Source organism: Mus caroli, chromosome 15, assembly GCF_900094665.2.
Source record: "Mus caroli chromosome 15, CAROLI_EIJ_v1.1, whole genome shotgun sequence".
NCBI classification, from domain to species: domain Eukaryota; kingdom Metazoa; phylum Chordata; class Mammalia; order Rodentia; family Muridae; genus Mus; species Mus caroli.
In genome coordinates, this window is record NC_034584.1 from 23,232,032 (window position 1) to 23,251,511 (window position 19,480).

The 19,480-nt window shown below is 48.0% G+C and overlaps 1 protein-coding gene across 5 annotated transcripts in view; it reads right to left on the reverse strand.

Moving 5' to 3' along the window:
* The window catches only part of Trio (trio Rho guanine nucleotide exchange factor), a 286,761-nt gene that overhangs the window by 105,277 nt on the left and 162,004 nt on the right, over positions 1-19,480 (reverse strand). For all 5 annotated transcript variants that reach the window (XM_029469546.1, XM_029469548.1, XM_021182742.2 and 2 more), the window contains exons 12-20: positions 15,350-15,519; positions 14,203-14,377; positions 11,048-11,243; positions 10,220-10,386; positions 8,190-8,309; positions 6,540-6,731; positions 5,976-6,125; positions 4,074-4,188; positions 974-1,089 (exon numbers count right to left, since the gene is read on the reverse strand). In XM_029469546.1, coding sequence (XP_029325406.1) covers positions 974-1,089; positions 4,074-4,188; positions 5,976-6,125; positions 6,540-6,731; positions 8,190-8,309; positions 10,220-10,386; positions 11,048-11,243; positions 14,203-14,377; positions 15,350-15,519 — 1,401 coding nt within the window. The remainder of the gene's footprint in view (positions 1-973; positions 1,090-4,073; positions 4,189-5,975; positions 6,126-6,539; positions 6,732-8,189; positions 8,310-10,219; positions 10,387-11,047; positions 11,244-14,202; positions 14,378-15,349; positions 15,520-19,480) is intronic.

Below are 19,480 nucleotides of genomic sequence, written 5' to 3' on the forward strand. Positions count from 1 at the left end.
GAGAGGCAGAAGAACAGAACAGTGCCAGTGCGCACTCAGTCCTGAGAGGCTGCACTCAAGGTTGGAGATAAGACAGGGAGGCCCTAGGAGGTGGGACCAGGAAGGGCTGGGCGAATGGCAAGCCCAGAGGCGGGGCCACAGAGACTCCATCACCTCTCTGTACTGAAACTAAGAACAGTGGTATCCACTTAGTGATTTTAGTGCCACATTGAAAATGGCTAACTCTGAGTACGTCTACGTACACAGAATGCCCAGTCCAAACCTAGTCACACTCAGGCTTTTGGGGAATGTAATTAGTCCTACTTCTCTGTAGCCCCCCTCCCTGTCATCTCAGAAGGAAAATACATGCATTCTTGTGGTAATACTGAAGCCAAAGAGAGCTGAAATGAATTTTAACACTTCAGATATAAGCAAATAGATTTTACTTTAAAATGATCTTCCGTGTCTGCCGGTCTCCTCAGAAGTACTCCACCGAGCAGCACCTTCAGAAGAGGAAAATGGAGCCATCCTGTCTCTGCCTCAGCCAAACTCAAGAGGCCTTTGTAAGCATGCTGGATTATTCGATATTCTGTCACATTTTCTTACCTGGATTTAGCTCAATCTATCTAAAAATTAAAGCTTTTTTCTTCAATATATAAATATAACAATACAAAAATGAAAACGCCTGCTGTATTTTCAGAAGAACTCAGCCAGGACTTGGCGAGGCTTTTTAAACAGTAATTGTATGGGTGACTTGTAGTTGGCAGCTTCAAGTGCAAGGTAAAGGCAGCTCAGGAAACCAAATGGCACACTCGCACCAGGGGAACCATACGGGGCTTAGGGGTTATAGTTATAACAAAGTTAATTAAAAGATGTGATTGGTCCTGCCATAGGGGTACAGCGTTAGTGATGGCTTTTATAATAAAAACCTGCCAGCCTTGCAAAGCCGGTGTGAGCGTAGGTGGAGGGTTCGGGGAAGCAAGGGTGCACCGACCTGCTTGGCGCTCCTCTCGAAGACCACGTACTGCTGACACTGGTCCAGCCGCCTTTTCCTCATGGTCCAATAATGCAATACCCTGTTTTCCCGCTGGAAGAGCTCATTCAAGATATCTGACACACACGAGAAAAGGGAGGGAGGTTGGTACTTGCTCTCCATTAACACACCTGCAAAACTTGACTTGCTTTCGTTTAAACATTTGTGCTGGTGCCACAGCAAAGCAGACTGAGCCAAGAAATGATGGTGTTCATGTCTAAGGTCTCAGTCAGCACTGGAAGCAGGGTCCTCATTCTCCCACTCTTAAATCTGAAGCCAACGTGGGCTAGGTGCGCGATTCTTCTTCTTTTGTACCTACTGCTGTATGTGTAGTTATTTTTATTTTGTTTGTTTATGCATATTTTAAACATAAAGCCTTAGGAAGGGATGGAGGGAATCAGAGAAGCAGAGGACCTTGGAGCAGTGAGGGCAAAAATATCTTATTATATAAGAAATAAAACTGATTAAAGCAAAAACAAACAAACAAACAAACAAACAAACAAAAACCTGGTAGCTACTGTCAAAACATTGTGCACATAAAAAAACAGGAAAAACTCTTGGGGACATGTAAGTCACAGAACCAATTTCCTAAACAGATATTCCAGACTGGCCTGAAACACCATGGAAAGCTGGGACAGCCTGTAACCTTTGACCCCAAGTGCTGGCAGCACCAGTGTGGCTGGCTGGCTTCTGTGGTTCTGCGCACTGAACACAACACTTCCTGGATGCAAGGAGAGCAGCTGTGAACTAAATCTCCATCCCCACGGTGGTTCGTTTGCTGATTTTTGACTTCTGCTTATTTGGCGGTAAGAAGGGAAAACAAAGCCTTATCCGTGTAAAACATACCGTCTACCGCTGAGTTACACCCTTAGTCCTGACGTAATGTCATTTCGAACAGTAAAGACTAGGCAGGAAACATACAACGAACACAGGCTTAACCCCACACAAGGAACAGTGTGCCATTCGCTGTTCTATTGGCAGATGGACACTCTTCAGGCTTGGAGAGAAAGGCCAAGGCATGGGCAGGTAGGATCCTGTATTCTGGGCCATCCTGGCACTAGGTAATGAAATGGGCACACCGTTGAATTTATCTTTTGGATAAACGGTGCTATAAAAATTATCAAAACCATGGGTACTAAGAAGAATCGCCTGGAAGCGCAGGTGCCTGAAGTCAGTTACTAAAATATATTAAAGGGAGAAAGCCAGTCTCTAAACAGTGGCTTACAAAGATGGCCGAGAGTGTTACGTAAAGTGAAATGTGCTTTTCATAGGGAATACAGAAAGTCCTATAACGACTGTAATAGCAAGGGGATTGTGCAGGTGATCTGAGTGAAAATGGCCCCCATAGGTCCAGGGGGAGTGGCATTATTTGAAAAAAATCAGGACATGTAACCTTATTAGAGGAAGTGTGTCACTGGAATGGGCTTTGAGGTTTCAGAGGCTCAAGCCAGGTCCAGTGTCACTCTCTCCTGCTGCCTTTGTATCAAGATGCAGAACTCTCAGCTCCTTCTCCAGAACCATGTCCACCTGCATGCTGCCATGTTTCCTGCCATGACGATAATGAACTAAACCTCCAAACTGTAAGCCAGCCCCAGCGAAATGCTCTCCTTTGTAAGAGTTGCTGTGATTGTGGTTTCTCTTCACAGCAATAGAACACTAAGGCAGTGGCTTTAAATCTTTTTACTGCATGATAACTTTACTGATAAAACTAAGAAAAAGCTTTAGAAAAGAGGTCCTAAGACAGAAATTCCATGTCAAACCAATGACACCTGTAATATAATTTTGCTATATTAGACAATCTTAAAAGCACCAAGTCCTTCTCAAATACTGACTTCCCAGAATCCTCTGTGCTTTGTAAGAAAGCCCTACAGTGTCTCACTTAGGTGTCAGCTGAGCAGCCACACACTGGAGCCCATGAGCTCCTCAGTGGCCATGTTAAAGGAGACAATGACTGCCCCTCTCCCAGATCTGACAGAAGCCAAGAGCGCAAGAGAGAAGGAGCAGGGCCCCGTGGGCTTTATTTCTAGTTACTGAAAGCACAGGAATATATTCACTTCAATTTTGTAAAAATGATTTTGAAATATTAAGTCTGCCAAAGCGTTAAGCTCCCACTTTAGCACAAACACTGCATACACAGACAGTGCTGTATGTGTGGGTTATTCATGCGAGAGAGGTCTCTCTGCTCTAGGTTCAGGCTCTGACTGAACAGTAATTACGATTCCTAAGCACAGTGTTAAATGCCCTCTGGGATTCGGGGGTGGCTCCAGTTCCTGAGAGATGCTGAGACCATGAGATCTGACTTCCTGGCTGCATCCCGTGTGATTATACTGGCAGCCTCCCTGTAAGACATACATGGCTGTATCTTGTTGTCCTCAGTCTAAGAGGTGTGCAAACCACTTGCCACATAAACCCTCTTGCACAAGTAGAGTGCAAGAGAAACAAAATATTTCCAGCAGTCCACAGCCTCCTTTAGTACAAGATACAAGAGTCAATGTTACAATTTTTGCCTACAAGGCTCAGTCTCAGCTCTGTGAAATTGGCTGAGGAGGCTACATGCCCTGCTTCATTTATTTAACCTTCTGTAGACACCAACCCTATTATGTACTCCTTGGTATAAATTCCCCTAGACCTACCTTTCTCTATGCATTTTCAAGTAAATAAATAAAATATATTATACTACACTCAAGTTATATAAAACAGGGTAACAATTTGCTTTTGTTAATTGCCCATGTCTTAGGTATACAACATTGAAAGTGCTTTATGGCCACAACATTGATACATGGTTTCCTGACTTAGCTTTTAAAAGTACTCTGCATACATAGCTACGTGTAGCTTTCATTCTTGATCATACGTTCACGCACATATAACAATAAGTAGCGGCAGGAGTTGCCATTCTGAACACCATGTTTTCCGTTTGATACTTAGCTAACTCCATGTATTGCCATCCTGCATAGTTCTTGGTAGTCTGCGGCTGAGCTGACAGCACGTGAGGCTGCCATGGGCATGAGCTGGGCACTTGGGGCAGAGCGAGCTGCGGGGAAGGAGGGGGCTGTGTGCTCACTTTTTACTTGCTGTTCCGGAGCTTTGATGTGCGTCACCATCCCCGGCATGCTCACGCTGTTCCTGTGCAGGTACTTTAGGAAGACGTCTGCGTTCCTCCTGGCCAGTGTGCAAGCCTAAGACACAATGGAGGGCGATGCATTGGTGATGTGAGTACCTTATACAGCTATGGCCGTAGCTTTACAGCCATTGTAAATCCATCTTGTTTATAAGATGCAGAGATTACGTCCTATCTAAAATTTTGTAAGATAAAATCAAACAGAGTAAATATCATTGGATTCCTGGCTCTTGTGAGGTCAGATTGTTACAGAGCCTCAGTGGACAGGCTGTGAGGCAGGACACTGAGGGCAGCCACTGACCAAAGAGGATGTTGGGCCCCTTCTTAGCCAAGCCTGGAGGTGACTGTCTTCCTAGTCACACTGAGTTCAGTCTAATGGGAAACGGGAAGCACACAACCCAGTGATAGTGGGCTTGGATTTCTGTAAAGGCCAGTCAGGAGCAAACACTTCCAGGCTGGAAGATGATCTACCTTAGAGATGAGACTATCATAAACACTTTATATAAAGGAACCGGACTCATCCCTCAGTTCCTAGTGTGGACGCCTCAGGATCTGGGGAGGTTGACTGTTGTGCATTATTGGGGTAAGTAGCAGGTGACTGGTAACTGCTGATATGCCCAGATGGGTAGCCCCTTCTATAAACTTACTCAAATGGCTTTTCCTTTGTAATTTTAACTACATTTCTTTTCTAATTATATTAACTAAATGGTGATCAGTTCCTACTATGTGTATTCTGGAGCAAGAGACCAAATCTCTAAACAAAAGCCCCTAATGGTAGTTTGCATTAGGAAGCCAATGAAAGGCCTGTTGGGAGCGGTCTCCAAAGTTTTATTTGACACAGTTACAATGAGAGTCTTGAAGCTACAATGGTTGTCCCATCCCAACTTGCTTAACAACAAAAATCTCTACAAGGTCACTAATGAAAAGTCACAACTCAGTTTTCCAGACGAAACAATACTCCTGTCAGTAGACAGCCTTTAGACACAGAACGAATCATTACAGGCCACAGGAAATGGTGTCTCTAGTAGGTGGGGGTAGGGGTCAGAATGCTGAATCAGTGAGAGAAACGTGACGTTTCTGATGGCCAAGCTGCTGGTCGTGACGCTCAGAACCTAAAAGTGCAGTGTGTAGGCAAGCATGTGTCCAGAGTTTCTGCATGTCTGACCACCTGAACTGTTTCAATGCACTCTTGTGACTTATGTGTGAGCCAACAGCACATACGTAAAAACATGACACAGCACTCCTCAAAGCCCACATTTATCTTCTCAGAGAGAAGACACAGCCTGTCTGCACAGGACTAACTCGCTCACAGGTTGCTTCCTGAGCAGGCTCTTGACCCGTCCCTCAGCCACAGGTGCCGGGGTCTCTCTACTGGGTGTTTCTGCATCTTCTGAGACACAGTCTATAGGCCTAAAGAGGATGAATCTCCAAACAAGGATTAACTAGGCTATGGTATAGTGCTTTGCCAAATCAACTTTCTGCCTGCAGATTTCATGGGGTTTCTGGTTAGTATTAACTTTGCCTCAGAGAAATCTCAAGACTATAATAATACTGTTCCACGGAATTGTAACTTCCAGGCAATACTGATTCGCAGGCTTGTAGTTGGTTCTCCGTGAAACTAGTAAGACAGTGTGAGTAGGATCAGCCAGTCCTTGATGTTATCACCCCATCACTTTCCACGCAAGGCAAGAGCCAGGGCCATGTATGTTTGGGGCCTCTCCCAAAGCACAGACTACACATCTATGTATGTACCAGCAACCTACGACAATCACTTCTAAATCAGTCAGGAGACCCTGTGGCCCTCAACAGTCACTCAGTGTGACATCAACAGAACCAGCCCGGTACCTTCAGGAAGGCTTCCTTTTGTTCGAGGTGCTTGCTAATCATGGGGGTGACGTGGTCAGTCTCAGAATTGGGGCCCAGCTTGTCGGCCCCGCCACACCAGTCCTCTTCTCTCTTGTACTCCTGCTCCAGACTTTCCAGGACACTGCAGACCTGAGGGAATAAAGTCCCAGGCTCAGAAATCACCCCACTGTTGCCATCACCCCAGCACAGCTGGGAGCAGTGTCATCTGTGCTCTGGGGACGGCAAAGGTGGGGAAAAGACCAAAACCACTCAAGGCTGACTAGGCTTCATCTGGTTCAAGACAGAGAGGGATTTCAGAATAGGAACAAAGCCAGAATAGGAACCCCCGTTGCCTAGTGTTTTCCATCGTGAGGAAAGGAAACTGTGTCTTCTCAGCTACTTGTCAGCCTGCTATTCTGTGACAGCTAAGGTAGCAGGCTGCCTTTCCTGCTTAACCCGGACCTGAGAGAGTTGCTCCTGACGGCTATGTCAATGGTGGTAGAGCTGTCCCTAAAGTAATCCTAGAGCGCTCACTAGAAGCCTAGGGACAGGGCCTCTCCCGACCTGCTCAGAAGTCTTGTAGAAGGCGACAGAGGCATTGACAAGCTTGAGGCGGTCTTCCATCTTCAGCATGAGCTGCTGCCAGTGCGAGGCGACCTTCTCTGCACAGTCCCGGATCATGTCCATGTCATAGTGGTTGGCCTGCAGCATGGCCTCGGCCTTCTGCTGTACCTGCAGCGCGCTCTGGTGCGTTTTCTGGACACGGGGAAGGCGGGAAAGCTCATTCAGCACAATGGCACTCACTGGTGGCAGAACTTGGCCGCTCTCCTTGGCTAACAGAACCAACTCTAGCTACTGCTCACTAGGAGGCTTTGCAAATACGGTGGGCACCTCAGTAAAGCAGGTCTAGTCTCGCCCCAGCCAGGCCGATGCTTATTTATCTAATGAAGGATGAAAACCACTAAGACTTCCCAGAAAGGCACTCCGCTCTGGGGGTTTCCAGCTGAGAGGCAACAGGAACAACTCTTAGCAGTAGGTATTCTAAAGCTCTGTTGAAGTGTGCCAAGTTTATTATCCCCGCTGGCTTTCTTATGACAGCCACTGCAGGCAAAACAACAAGTGGAAAAAAGGGGGTCATAGCGGATGCTTTTGATTTCCATTTTCAACTGGAGCTCTGGAGTCCAGTGAAAAGTGTTTTTGAAGAACTAGTGATTTTTCTTTTAAAGAAAAGAAGGAGAGAAATAAAGAAAAGATTGAGACTGTCCCATGCCACACACAAAGCAGAAAACATGGTGAGCCCCGATGCCAGGGACTCTCCAGTTAAGATGGAGAACACAAGGCACTGCTAAGAGCAGCACCAGCGCCTCAGAGAGAAGAGACCCTGGCACTTCAGATGGCACAGATTCCCAAGTGACTGACACTTGACCTTAATTACCAATTGCCTCTTGGCACAGCAGCTGATCAGGTCTGCCACACTGCCTGGACTTGCAGCCTCAGGAAGAGGCCACCTCGGGCTGGAACAGGTGACAATACACTGACCTTAGGAGTAAATTAGTCCTGACTTCTGTGGCTTTTTCTCCAGCTAACACCTTGGTTTCTATTCTCCAAACCCCCTTTTGAGACCCTGCCTCTACTTTGAGGTCACTCATCACAACTATTACCCACACACAAAGAAACCCATTCTAAAGCACTTATGGCACCACTAACAGAGAGGGTGAGCTGCTGGGGCAGCCAAGGCTTTTGGCCACTATCCGGTGCAGTCCTGACCCTCAGCCTATCAAAGTGAATCCTGTTGCCTCTAAGCAAGTAGCATGAAGAGTGTAGTTGTAAGTATTATTTGTATCTGTGCAGAGTCTGGGGGCCTTCACACCCTAACACCAGCGAGATAGTAAAACAACTCACTCAGCTCAGGCTCTGATCTGAGCTCCCTGATTCAAGACACTTCTGATCCAAGGCCATGTATCCTGCTAGGGCTGTTCCAGGGGACAGAAGGGGGCTCTGATCCCTGGGACACTTGCTGCAAGGCGGTCCTCAATGCTCTGCAGTTGTGGGCTGTTTGCTTTGCCCACAGTCAATGACTAGCTGACAGGCTGACAAGCACTGTCATTCTCTCCTGCTCGGGCTGTGGCTGGCTCCAGTGGGAGGTGTACTGCCAAGCCAAGTTTATCAGGCTGGTCTCCAGGCCATAAACTCCACCTGCAGACACCACCTTACCTCAATCGCGTGCTGGAACTGCTCGTGTTCTCGCTGCAGCTGCTCCGCTTCCTGCAGCGAGCTGGCCGTGATGAGCCCAGCGTTTAGCATGGACTCTCCATTTCGGATCCAGCCCAGCACCTGAAAACGGGGCAGAAGGCAGCTCTAAGCAGTGGTCCTTCTAGCGCCCTGCAAGGTACCTGGGATGGGGGTGGGTCTGCAAAGCAGTACACAGTGGTTCTCAACTTGTGGGTTGCCACCCCTTTGGGGTCAAATGACCCTTTTACATGGGGTAAACTTAACCACGGAGGGGAAAAACAGATATTTACATTATGATTCATAATAGTAACAAAACTAGCAATAGAAATAATTTTATGGTTGGGGAATCAGCACAACATGGGGAACTCTATTAAAGAGATTAGGAAGGTTGAGGAAAGCTGGCCTAGAGATCCTGGTAAGGAGACAGCCCTGACTTCCTTACAATCTTACCAACATAGCCTACAATCCCCACAGGGCTCTCACCACAGACACTGCCACAAGGGCACAGAAGGTCTTTTTTTTTTTTTTTTTAAAGATGGTGGAGGGAATGGGCTATGAGAACACAGACCAAGACTGTTCCATGTTATAAAGCAAACCTGACACTCGAGGGAAGTCCTGCTACTTCCTGTTCAGACTCTCACCTAACCCATAGTAAACTGCTTAGTCAGAGCAACTCGTTTGTTTCACTGACTTTCCAAGTACGATCAGTGTTAAATGACACTATAGCCCAGGTGTGAAATAGATTGCTCCACAATGCTCAGAGGCCAAACCATGGGACTCAAGTGTACACACTACAGGGGTGTAGGCAAGCCTGGAGGACAGTCTTAATCAATGATGATGGGGAAGGCCCAGCCCTCTGTGGGTGGGACCACTGCTGGGAAGGTAGCCCTGGGGAGCAAGCCAGTGAGCAGCATCCCTCCACGGCCTCTCACTGGCTTCTGCTTCTATGTTCCTGTACTGCCGAATTCCTGCCCTCACTGCTTTTCATGACGAGCTGTTGTATGGAACTGTGAGTGAAACAAGCTCTTCCCTCCTCAAGCTGCTTTCGGTCATGGTGTTTCATCTCAGCAATGGTAATCACAGGCTGGGGCTGGCTCCAGCGGGAGGTTGTGGGACACCACCCACAATCTCAGCCTGGTGTGTCATAGGGCCATGGGGTGAGTAAACACCGCGGCTGACTCATTACAGAGGTAGAACGGCTTCTGAAAGCCACCTTCACAGTCTAAGCAAAGACAGCTTGTAAGGTGTATAACTACATCAGTCCTTAAATAAGTGGTTTTTCTTGAGAGAAGAAGAAACACTCACAGGTTACAATGCTGTGTCTCCTTTAAATGTACAATACTAGTGACACTAACGCTACACAAGAGAATGGCAGCCCGCCCTGCCCCCCCATCACCTGTGGTGCCAGGAGCATGTGCTCTTCTGTGAACACAGCCTGTGTCTGCTGGCTGTGGCTGTGGCTGAGGATCCTGGCACGTCCTTCAACAAGGCCAGGGCTGGCTTTCTGTGCAATGGACAGAATCTAACAGCCTCACTCCTCCATCTAGACCCTCCATCTGGGAACACTCCTTTATCCCCACCACGGGACACAGTGTGATATCTATATATGACTCTAGTGGTATTGAATCCATTTCTGTCTCAGCTTCGCCCTAAATGTGACATTCTATATAGTATGCAGCTAACTCAAGAAAAGCCTAGACTTGCAGTCTGCAGCTATGTCCAGATTAATAAACATTTAGGGAGAAAATCATGCATTTCCTTAGCCTAGGAAGCAATATGCTTTAAGCAAGGGACCACCAAGTAGGAAAGGATAGGCAGGGACGACACGCTCAAGAGCTGCGGCTGCTGAGCGGGCAGCTCTTCCACTCCAGCTGGCCATCCAGGGAGGGGTGGGCTCCATTTCTACCATGAGATGCTGTCCAAGAGCAAGAACAACCTTACACAGCAGGACATGTAAATTCTCCCTGAGGCCAACCTGTCAAGAATTCCCATCATTCCTCAGTGTCACACACCTGCTTCACTTCCGCCTGCAGGTGGCGCAACTGCACACACTGCTCCAAGTGTTTCCGATGCTGCTCAGCTGCCAAATCCAACTCCTGCTGCTTCTCATGAAGAAACTCCAGGAGATCCTGAACCCGAGTGGCCATGTCCACATCTCTGTCACAAAGCAGCTCCACACCTGTGAACAGTAGTAGACGACCAGTATTCAACTCACACCGATCAGTCAGCGTCTCTTGCCCAATGCACTACCCAGTGTGGCTGGTGAAAAATGTGCCCACAGGAGGCCACCTGCACTAGCAGCCCAGTTCAGGGAGACCCAGGCCAGCAGAGATGTTTCTATATCCAGCGCACCAGGGTGTGAAAGGGTGCACAGCTGAGCTGACCCTCTGGGACTTAGTGACAGGGTAGCAGCTTTTACAAATGAGCGAGTGGCTCAGCCTTCAGGAAACATTTAATCTACTCCCTGTAAAGCGGCTAATGCAAGCAGGATGTTGCTGGGGAATCACTGGATACATTTAATATTGGGGTTAACAGCGACATCTGCTGGACACTGAAACTAAACAAACACTTTCACAAGTTTTTATACTTCACTCACAAACATAACAATTTTCCAAGGTTCTTATTACTTAAAACAATTCTCAAAAGAATTTAAGGATAAGTGTCCTGAGGATAAAGTTAAGCATGATTGTACTGTGTGAAATAAAGTGAAAAGCCCTTCCTTTGAAAGAACCCATGTTGGCAGGTAATGGCTCATTAGTAGAAGCTGTGGCACTTAATAGTCCTAGTCCCATGGTGACACAACAAGGCCATGCCGTCACAGGGTGGAGGGCCTTTCTTACCAGAGGCCTGGACCTCATTGACGTACTGCAGAAGATCCTGTCCTTGGTGGATGACATCGAAAGTCAAGTTATTCATGGTCAGGGCTTTGTCTGCATGGTGCTGTAGGCGCTGCTCTGCAATGGTCAGGTCCTCCGTGTCGAAGTCATTCATTTGCTGGGAAAGCTCATCATTCCACGACTCAAGGTCGGAGATGATCTGAGAGAGGAAAGCATCTATGCAAGACCAGGACTTAAACACACTCGGCCATACCTCACCGTGAGTCAACGGACAGCCAACCATCATGGGCCTGGCGAACCATCGTGCAGAGGCCAGGCCAGGAGGAGGCCAACACTTGAACACTCCTACAGATGTGGGACAGCAGGATATGGCTGCTCATGAGTGGCGCTGTGAAGAACCACCATCCCTACACCAAACCAGAACCTGGCCAAGGCCGGTTTTCCATCTGAGTTCTGTTTCTAGGAAATACCAGAGGAAAAGGGTAACCAAGAGTCAAGGGAGAAAATGTATTGTGTGAGACTCGGCTTCTTTGACAAGTGAGCCATGCCAGTCAGAAGCCATGGAACGCACGTAGTTAGAGGGTAGAGGAGGAAGAGTTGGACCCACCCTAAGAGACTGGCCACCAAATGCAGGAACTGCCCCTATGTCTCCTAACGCAGGCCATGTGTAACCCTGAACACATGCTGTTCATGGAGTTGAACCCACCCTAAGAGATTGGCCACCAAATGCAGGAACTGCCCCTATGTCTCCTAACGCAGGCCGATGTGTAACCCTGAACACATGCTGTTCGTGCTAGGGGAGGTGTTTGGTGCTCTGAATGAGTATGAAATGACCTTACAGTGCAGACATCTTTAGAAGAGGAATGATGGACAGGCAGTCTCTGAAATATGCTGGGCCAGCATTTAATGAAGGAAACCAGCAAAGAAACACGGTCCGGCTAATTTGGAGGACTTCCATATGGAAGCTTCATCATGCCACTCTCTGCTTTTGTATAGCTTTGAAGACTTGGATAACATTATTTTAAGTCACAAAATGCAGAAAAGAAGAGCTCCTTGAGAAAGAATACACATACTGTCTACTTCGGGGGGCTAGCCTTTCCTGAGGGTCCTCACTTGTGCACTCCATTGTGAACGAATGGAGTAAGCATGAAAGTCTGAGCACGGGACAATGATTGCAGAGTCCAGGGAGAAGACGGGGTTTCAGAACGCCTACAGGATGGATCTTCCCAGTTTACTCTTTTATTAATGGGATTTGCATGCTATGTGTATATACATGCCTAAGTTGCACTTCTTCATAAATCGATACTATTAAATAATGTTAACAGATCAGTCATGAAATAAATGAGAAAAAGATGATATTTTGGGGGTTCTTAAGATCAAGCTTAGAGCTTTGTACATCCTTGCAAGTGTTCTAGCCATATCCACAGCCCAGGAACATGTTTCCTGGTCAGGTTTTGATTAAGATTAAATTACAACTAATTAGCATCAAGATAAATAAAATAAAAACTTTTTTCAACTATGAAAATATTCTGGGGAATCTTCAACAAATGTCCTGTTTGCTCTGTCTTGTAACTGAAGATATTCAACAGACACCTAAGTTTCAGAACAATGTATCACTTGAAACCAGAAAAAAAAAAAAAAAAAAAAAAAAAACAACCGGGCCTGTTCTGTTTGCAGTCGTCAATGGGTCCCCACTGTGGAGACTCTAGCTTGTCATCTATGTGTCTCAACAGGGACCTGGAGGTCAAGCCTTGGAGAGCACTGAAGGGGGCTGACAACCTCTGCCAGTATGGAGGACTGATGCGCTTCTTGTTAACTAAGGATAACAACAATAAGAGGTGTAGAGAGAAGTTTCTTTTATGGATAACAGAGCTGGAGTCTGGACAAGCAGCTAGCTGGAAGTGCCTGCTGGAGGACTCTGCCGTCTCCATAGCCACCAAGCAAGGTGAGGCTGATGTGCAGGCAGGATCAGCTCACAAAGGACCTTCCTAGAGCTAAGAGGACCCAGGACAGTCTGTTGGGCCCTTGTCTCCTCTGTACCAGTCTCCAAGCCTCTGGTGGCACCTCAGGGCCTGGCCAGGCTGTGTACCCCACAGGTACTGTGGGTGAGCTCTAACTCAGGAGAGGCAGCGAGCGAGTCCCACGATAACGCACTGCTAAATACCTGCAGTCACAGGCTAGACCTGAGAGGTTCAGAGATGCTGAGTGAGACAGACCCCTCAAGTCACAGGCTAGACCCGAGTGGCCCAGAGATGCTATGACAGACTTCTACAGTCACAGGCTAGACCTTGGCAGTCCAGAGGTCCTGAGTGAAGAAGACTCATGTGGCAATCCTGACTGCTGGGTGTGTAAATAGCCAGGCACCAGAACACGAGCCTCATGCAAGCTTTAAAGTTTTAGGAAGTTCTTCTCGCAGTGTCTGACAGATTAGTCTCGTTCAGACTGAGTCTGCTCCATGACATCAAGCAGGAAAGATCTTTCTCTGCAGAGCACACAGCCACCTCCCCCTTTGCAGAATGAAGATGAAAGAAGCGTATGTCTTTCTTCTCTGTACGCATCAAATATAAAAGTACACTTTTGGTAGAAATTATAGAAAAATCAGAGGGCATATTCATGGGGGTCGATCTCTATTCCTTAAAATACAAGGGCTGCAATCAGTCCCTTTATTCAGAGAGAAAACAGAAGATGGAGGGACTTGTGAGGGGAGGAAGAGGCTCGCTCCCACCTTACAGGCTGTTCTCTCTCTACAAGAGGAGAGTGCAGTGCCACCCTGCACTGCTCAAGCAGGGCTGATCTGCCCCTGGGGATGGCGATGGCCGACTCCTCATCAGGGAGGCCTCTTCTTCATCCCTGCACCTTGGCCTCACGCCCTTCTGTCTTGTTACCTGCGGCTTCCTTTTGCCCAAGAGCTTCGCTTGCCCCTGGTCCTCCATACACTCTCTGTCCTTGCTGCCTGCACTGTCCTCCTGGTCTTCTCCCTGGCCCCCTGCAGTCTCCCACCCAGAGTGCAGAGCTGACCACTGGGCCTCCCCAATGGCCAAGGAACTGCCTGTTCTTCCTTGTGTCTCACCCCTCTCCTTGCTAGGTAGAGGCTCAGGAGTGGAGGACACAGGAAGGCATCCAGGGACAGGGCTCCAGGGCAGGGGCTGGCCACTTACATCGATGGCATCCCGCTCGAAGATGCGCAGCTGTAGAAAGAGCTCCAGCTTGATTTTGCGCTCCTGGAAGAGCTCCTCCATCTGGGACTGAGCCTCGTCCAGCTGCTGCAGCACCGTCTCGATGTGGTTGATGGAGCTGTTGTGTGGGGTTTTGTTACTGGAGATGGCAGAGTCCCTGCACGGGTGAAGAAGGAGACAGGACTTCAATGAGACAAACAGGAATTGAATAAGAAAGTCTCACATTGTTAGACACCAGATCCGGCAAAGCAAATCTTCAGGGGAAGAAGGCTGGCAGGAAGCTGGACTTTGTCTCAGAAAAGGGAAGACGCTGTCCTCTAGCAAAACACCGCCAGCCCCTTCCTCTGGGCGGCTTGTCCCACCATGCCTGAGGCTGCAGAGCCACGGCTGTGTTCCTCCTGGCTGAGCTCTGCATGGCTCTCTCACAGAAATCAACTATCACAGAAAACCACCTTAATAGAGAGAACAGCTGGTGCCCAGTCACTACAGTGGTCCTTCTCCTCCTCCTCCTCCACCTCCTCCTCCCTGGGAGGTTAACTTATAATGCAATCAATGAAACCCTGACTAAGTAATGTCTCCCTCTCTTAGGGAAGGGGAAAAAAAAATCACGTAACGCTACTGAGTCAGTGACTCTTCTTCAGCTGATGTTTGAGTTCGGAGCAGGGGACTACCCTTAAGTGTGTGTCTGTCCGTCCCCCTGCCCCCGTTCCCATGACTCAATAAAAGGAATTTTCAAATCTGCCTCCAAAGGAAACAAAGGCAAGCTGGCCCCGCCTCCTGCCCAGAGTAACACTGAAGGATGTCACCTCCAGGCAGGTTGAGGGGACCAGAGGAGGTGATCTTAGAAGAGAGTCAACCTCATCCTTTATAAGGAAGTCTTAGTACGGTGATGCTGAAGTGATGCTAACAGAGTTAAATTCCCACAGTTGTTAGTGTTAAGACAATTACGCAGCTGAAAAACTAAGGGGGCTGGGAGTGGGGATGAGGAGAAAACTCTCCCTGGCCTTCTGGAGAGGACACTGGAACTATTTGTTCAAGGACTGATAAAGGCAGGAACCTGCTGTGCAGCGCTGGATCTGCAAGGGGCCGAGTGGGGGTGGGGGCGGCATGGAGGGGGGTTGAGGCCCACCTCAGCTGCTGAATGAGATCTTCTCCTTCCTTGATCACGTTCACAGTCACCTGCAGGGTGGTCTGCTGCTGCTGGCCGAATCGCTTGATGAGGTCCTGCACGGCCTCCACTGACTCGGCGTACACGTCGTCCAGCAGCTCCTTCTGCAACTCCTCCAGCCATGTCCAGAGCTGCGGACAGACGGACGGCAGAGGGCACAGTGAGTGAGGGCTGCAGACACCAGGCCACTCACATGGGGAAGAGGATGGTGGCGGGCTGCTCCCCGGGAGAGGGAAGGAAGAAAGGAAGGAAGGAAGAAGGGGGAGGGAAAAGGAGAGAGAGTCCAGCAACTAGTGGGACACATGCAGAGAGAGCGCAACATGCCACTGCAGTGTGGGGCAAAAATAAGCCAGCAGTGCAGCGGAAGAGGCTGTCACCGGGGAGAAAAAGGAAAGGGAAGAGAAGGCGCGCTGCCCTTCTGCAGAGGCTCAGTGAGCGCCGTGGAAACACCGAGTCACTCGGACAACAGAACATCCGTCAGCGAGCACAGAGGCGCTTGCTCGGAGACCTGACTCCTGCTTTGGTCAGCAGAGGTACGACACTTCACTATTAAACCACCAGGCAGACACTGGTGCTTCAGGTCCCTCGAAGCAGAGCACAGAACACCAGGTTAAACTATTGTCCACCACAGCTGTGTGATGGAGATGACCGTACCCAGGACCAGCTGCCTGTCACGCAGCGTGTTCATCCTACTATGGGAAGACAGTGTGATCACAGTGGGCCTTGGCTCCTCCCATCTAGGATTTGGAAACTGAATTCTATGTCTATATTTTCCAAAACAGAAGAGCTTAAAACATCAACTCTGTGCCTGCTCATTGGATGGCAAGTACCACATATATAAAATATGTTCTTCCTGTTACAATAGATGTTTTGAATCTGGTAGGCCATTTTAAACAAGAAAGTGCTGATAAAGTTTTTATTTCTCAGCCAAGTTACCCATGGTGCTACAGGTTAATTTTACTAAAGATATTAAATATCTGTTAACTGTTCCTGCACTGTCTGTCTTTGTGTACACTGTCAAGTTTCATACAACGAGAACTTTACTTATACAGTCTTAAATAAAGACTGCTTGACTCATCCTGTAGATCAAGGGGAAAGGACCCCTCCTGAGGCCCTACGCCATCCTCGGAGGTTTACTGCCAGTAAGGGTCTCACCTGTGCTTTCCGTTTGTTTCTGCATTCACTCCCTGCTTGCCAGCACAGTGGCTGCACTTACAAATGATAAAAAGGACAAGAGTGTCACGATCCTGAAGATCTGCCAGCTGGCTCTGAGACTCCAGATGGAAACCACACTTAGCTGCCATAGGTTGTACTGAGCTGTTATTCTAGATATCACTGTACAGAGCTCTATGGGGGTTGCAATCGCACCAGAGTGGAGCTGGACAGCAGTACCACAGTGGTACCACCTGACTCACACATTAGCACTCCAGCGCACAGTAGTACCACCGTGGTACTGTTTAGTAGGAGTACTGCCTTAAGGTGGAGTAAGGCTGGAGAAACTCTAGCAAAGCTTAGCTCTGTGGGCCACACACATCAGCTAAATTCTCTATGATGCAGCTTGGTAGGACGGGATCTAAGGAATCTCCATGCTCATGGAGGAGTTACCAAGACAACAAGTGAAGGAAGATGCAGTGGAGCATCTGTGCAGACAGGTGTGCGCCACAAGCTAAGCACTCAGTAATTAACACAGGATGGATTCAACTTAACGCAATAGACAGGAGTCTTCTCAAAGAAACAGAAAGCAAAAGCTGCTCCAAGCAGTAACCAACCCCTTAGCAAAGTGGACTGCACTGTTCTACTGATGAGTCCAAGCATTTAGCCTGCTGTGGTGACCAAGTCAGTGGACTTTCCTAAGCTAACAGCTGCCTTCCACCAGACCAGTGGTGCTGCGAGGGTGGTTGGCTAACCATACACAGAGCTCACCCACTGGGTTGCAATGACAGAAACACTTGATCATGGCACTATCAGAGCCCTCTGCCCTCCCAAGATAGGTACTTATTAACAATGTGTCTCTTTGCATCTGTACTGATTCTGTTCAAAAGCAATGGAAAAAAGAATCATTGATTTCACGTCTCCTAAAATCTCAGCAGTCTCCTGCTTCAGCTCATGTGCTTTGCTTAAGCAGTCCCAGCAAGGCTGCTGCACAAATGAATGGAACAGCCCATCATGCTGCCACGCCTGCTCCTTTACCTTGCTCAGCATTCCTCCTGCACACAGGTGTTGATCCCGGCCGGGGCACCTGGTCTGGTCTGGGGAGGTGTTGACAGCTCTCCCCTGACCTTCACTGTAGCTGGACTCTAGAGGCCTACTGTGAAATGAGGAGGGAGTGGGGTGCTTATGAGGGAGGGAGCCTCTGCCACATTCCTCTAGTCTGGCCAAGTGCTACTGAAAGTAAGTTACAAAGCACTTAGACAATCTTTATGCATTGATAAAGACCTAATCAAACACAGCCTCTGGGCTGGCCCTGAGGTGCAGCACACAGGTGTGTGTGCAGGCCACAGCACAGGGACAGAGGAGCTAATGTTTCTGCCACATGTGACTGTGGTCGTCTATGTCTATGACAGCCTGCCTGAGGTCAAACCAGATGAGACCTTGCTGGGCAGAGTGCTGGCCTTTCCTTACCTGGTCTATCACTCAGTTTCACCTACAGGTCATGGGCTAATGTGAATGCCAGGTTAAGGCTGCCTAAAAGAGTTGGTGAGATTATATATAAAAAGAGGATAAATCAATCAGTCACTATTGCTGCCTTTCTTTTAAGAAAATCTCATGATAAGACAATTCATAAAGTTTTACATCTTTTATGAGTACCTTCCAAAACGTATCTAGGCTCCTCAATTATCCTAAACTAGTCGCTTAGTCTGGCAGACTTAACATTTAAGCCCTCTTACCCTAAAATAGCGTAAGATGCTATAGGTCGAGGAAAGGGTGTAAGGGGAATCTGTTGGATTCTATAGAAATCACTTCCTCTGAATTCTAGGGGAAGTGCCAGGAATATTTAGGGGTCAAGTTTTGTCCTTCCACACGGCAGAGAGCTCTCTCGCTCTCTCTCTCTCTCTCTCTCTCTCTCTCTCTCTCTCTCTCTCTCACATACACACACACACACACACACACACACACACAGAGGCATTTCCCCTCCACATCCTGGACATTCGGACTCCAGTCACTGGTGCCGTGTGCTCCCCCACCTGGCCTGCCAGTGAAGTCCACAGAGATCAAAACACTCAGAAAACTACAGGAAGTGACTCTGGGATGGCGCAGATGCCAAGGAAACAGGGGCTGAGGCTATATATAAAAAGCATGATGTCAAAGGCCTGAAATACTCTTACTCGACTTGAAGAAGAGTCTTAGAGAAAGGCCCTTTGTGATGCCAACTGAAGATGGACTGGTGCATATACACAAAGTCTATTTTTAGGATTTTAAAATGACATAACACACAATAGTTAAAGTGCCCCTGAACAAAAGACATTTTAACTCTCTAGGATATTTGTGAAAGCCATAAGTCAAAGTTTCCAAAGGATAAAAAATAATGCACTTCTGTGCAAACTGATAATCTACAGTGAAAAAAATCCATCTTTATTCAGCAACACGAAGAGATATGTTCTATGCAAATTCACTGCAACCTGGTTTCTGTTTTTTAAGAACCTGTGTCAAGACACAGGCATAGGCAACACTGCCCCCTAGAGGCCTTAAAAGGCATGGCTGGGCCTTCAGTCTAGTAATGGGAGTTCTGAAGATGTGTAAAGCTGGTGTGGGTGTTCTGCAGAAAACTGCCCACAACTGGACTAGAAGCATCCAGAGGCATGGCCATGGACCAAGAAACAAAGAGAAAGATGGTCTTGGGAAGTGAAGTAATGTGGAGAAAAGCTCTGGGACAAAGATGTGCAAGGCTCCCATCTCTCCCCAGCATCAGGAACGATCCTGACACCAGTTCTTCACCCATTGGCCTTGGCCCTACACTTTCCTAGTGGAAAGTCCCTGAATCATCTCATCTCAAGAAGAGGGTCCTCTCTTCATCACTCGGGGAGGGAATTTCTGTATGAGCTGCTGGTTCTGGAAAGGACTGGGCCATAGGTGGCTAAGGGAGTCCTGAGG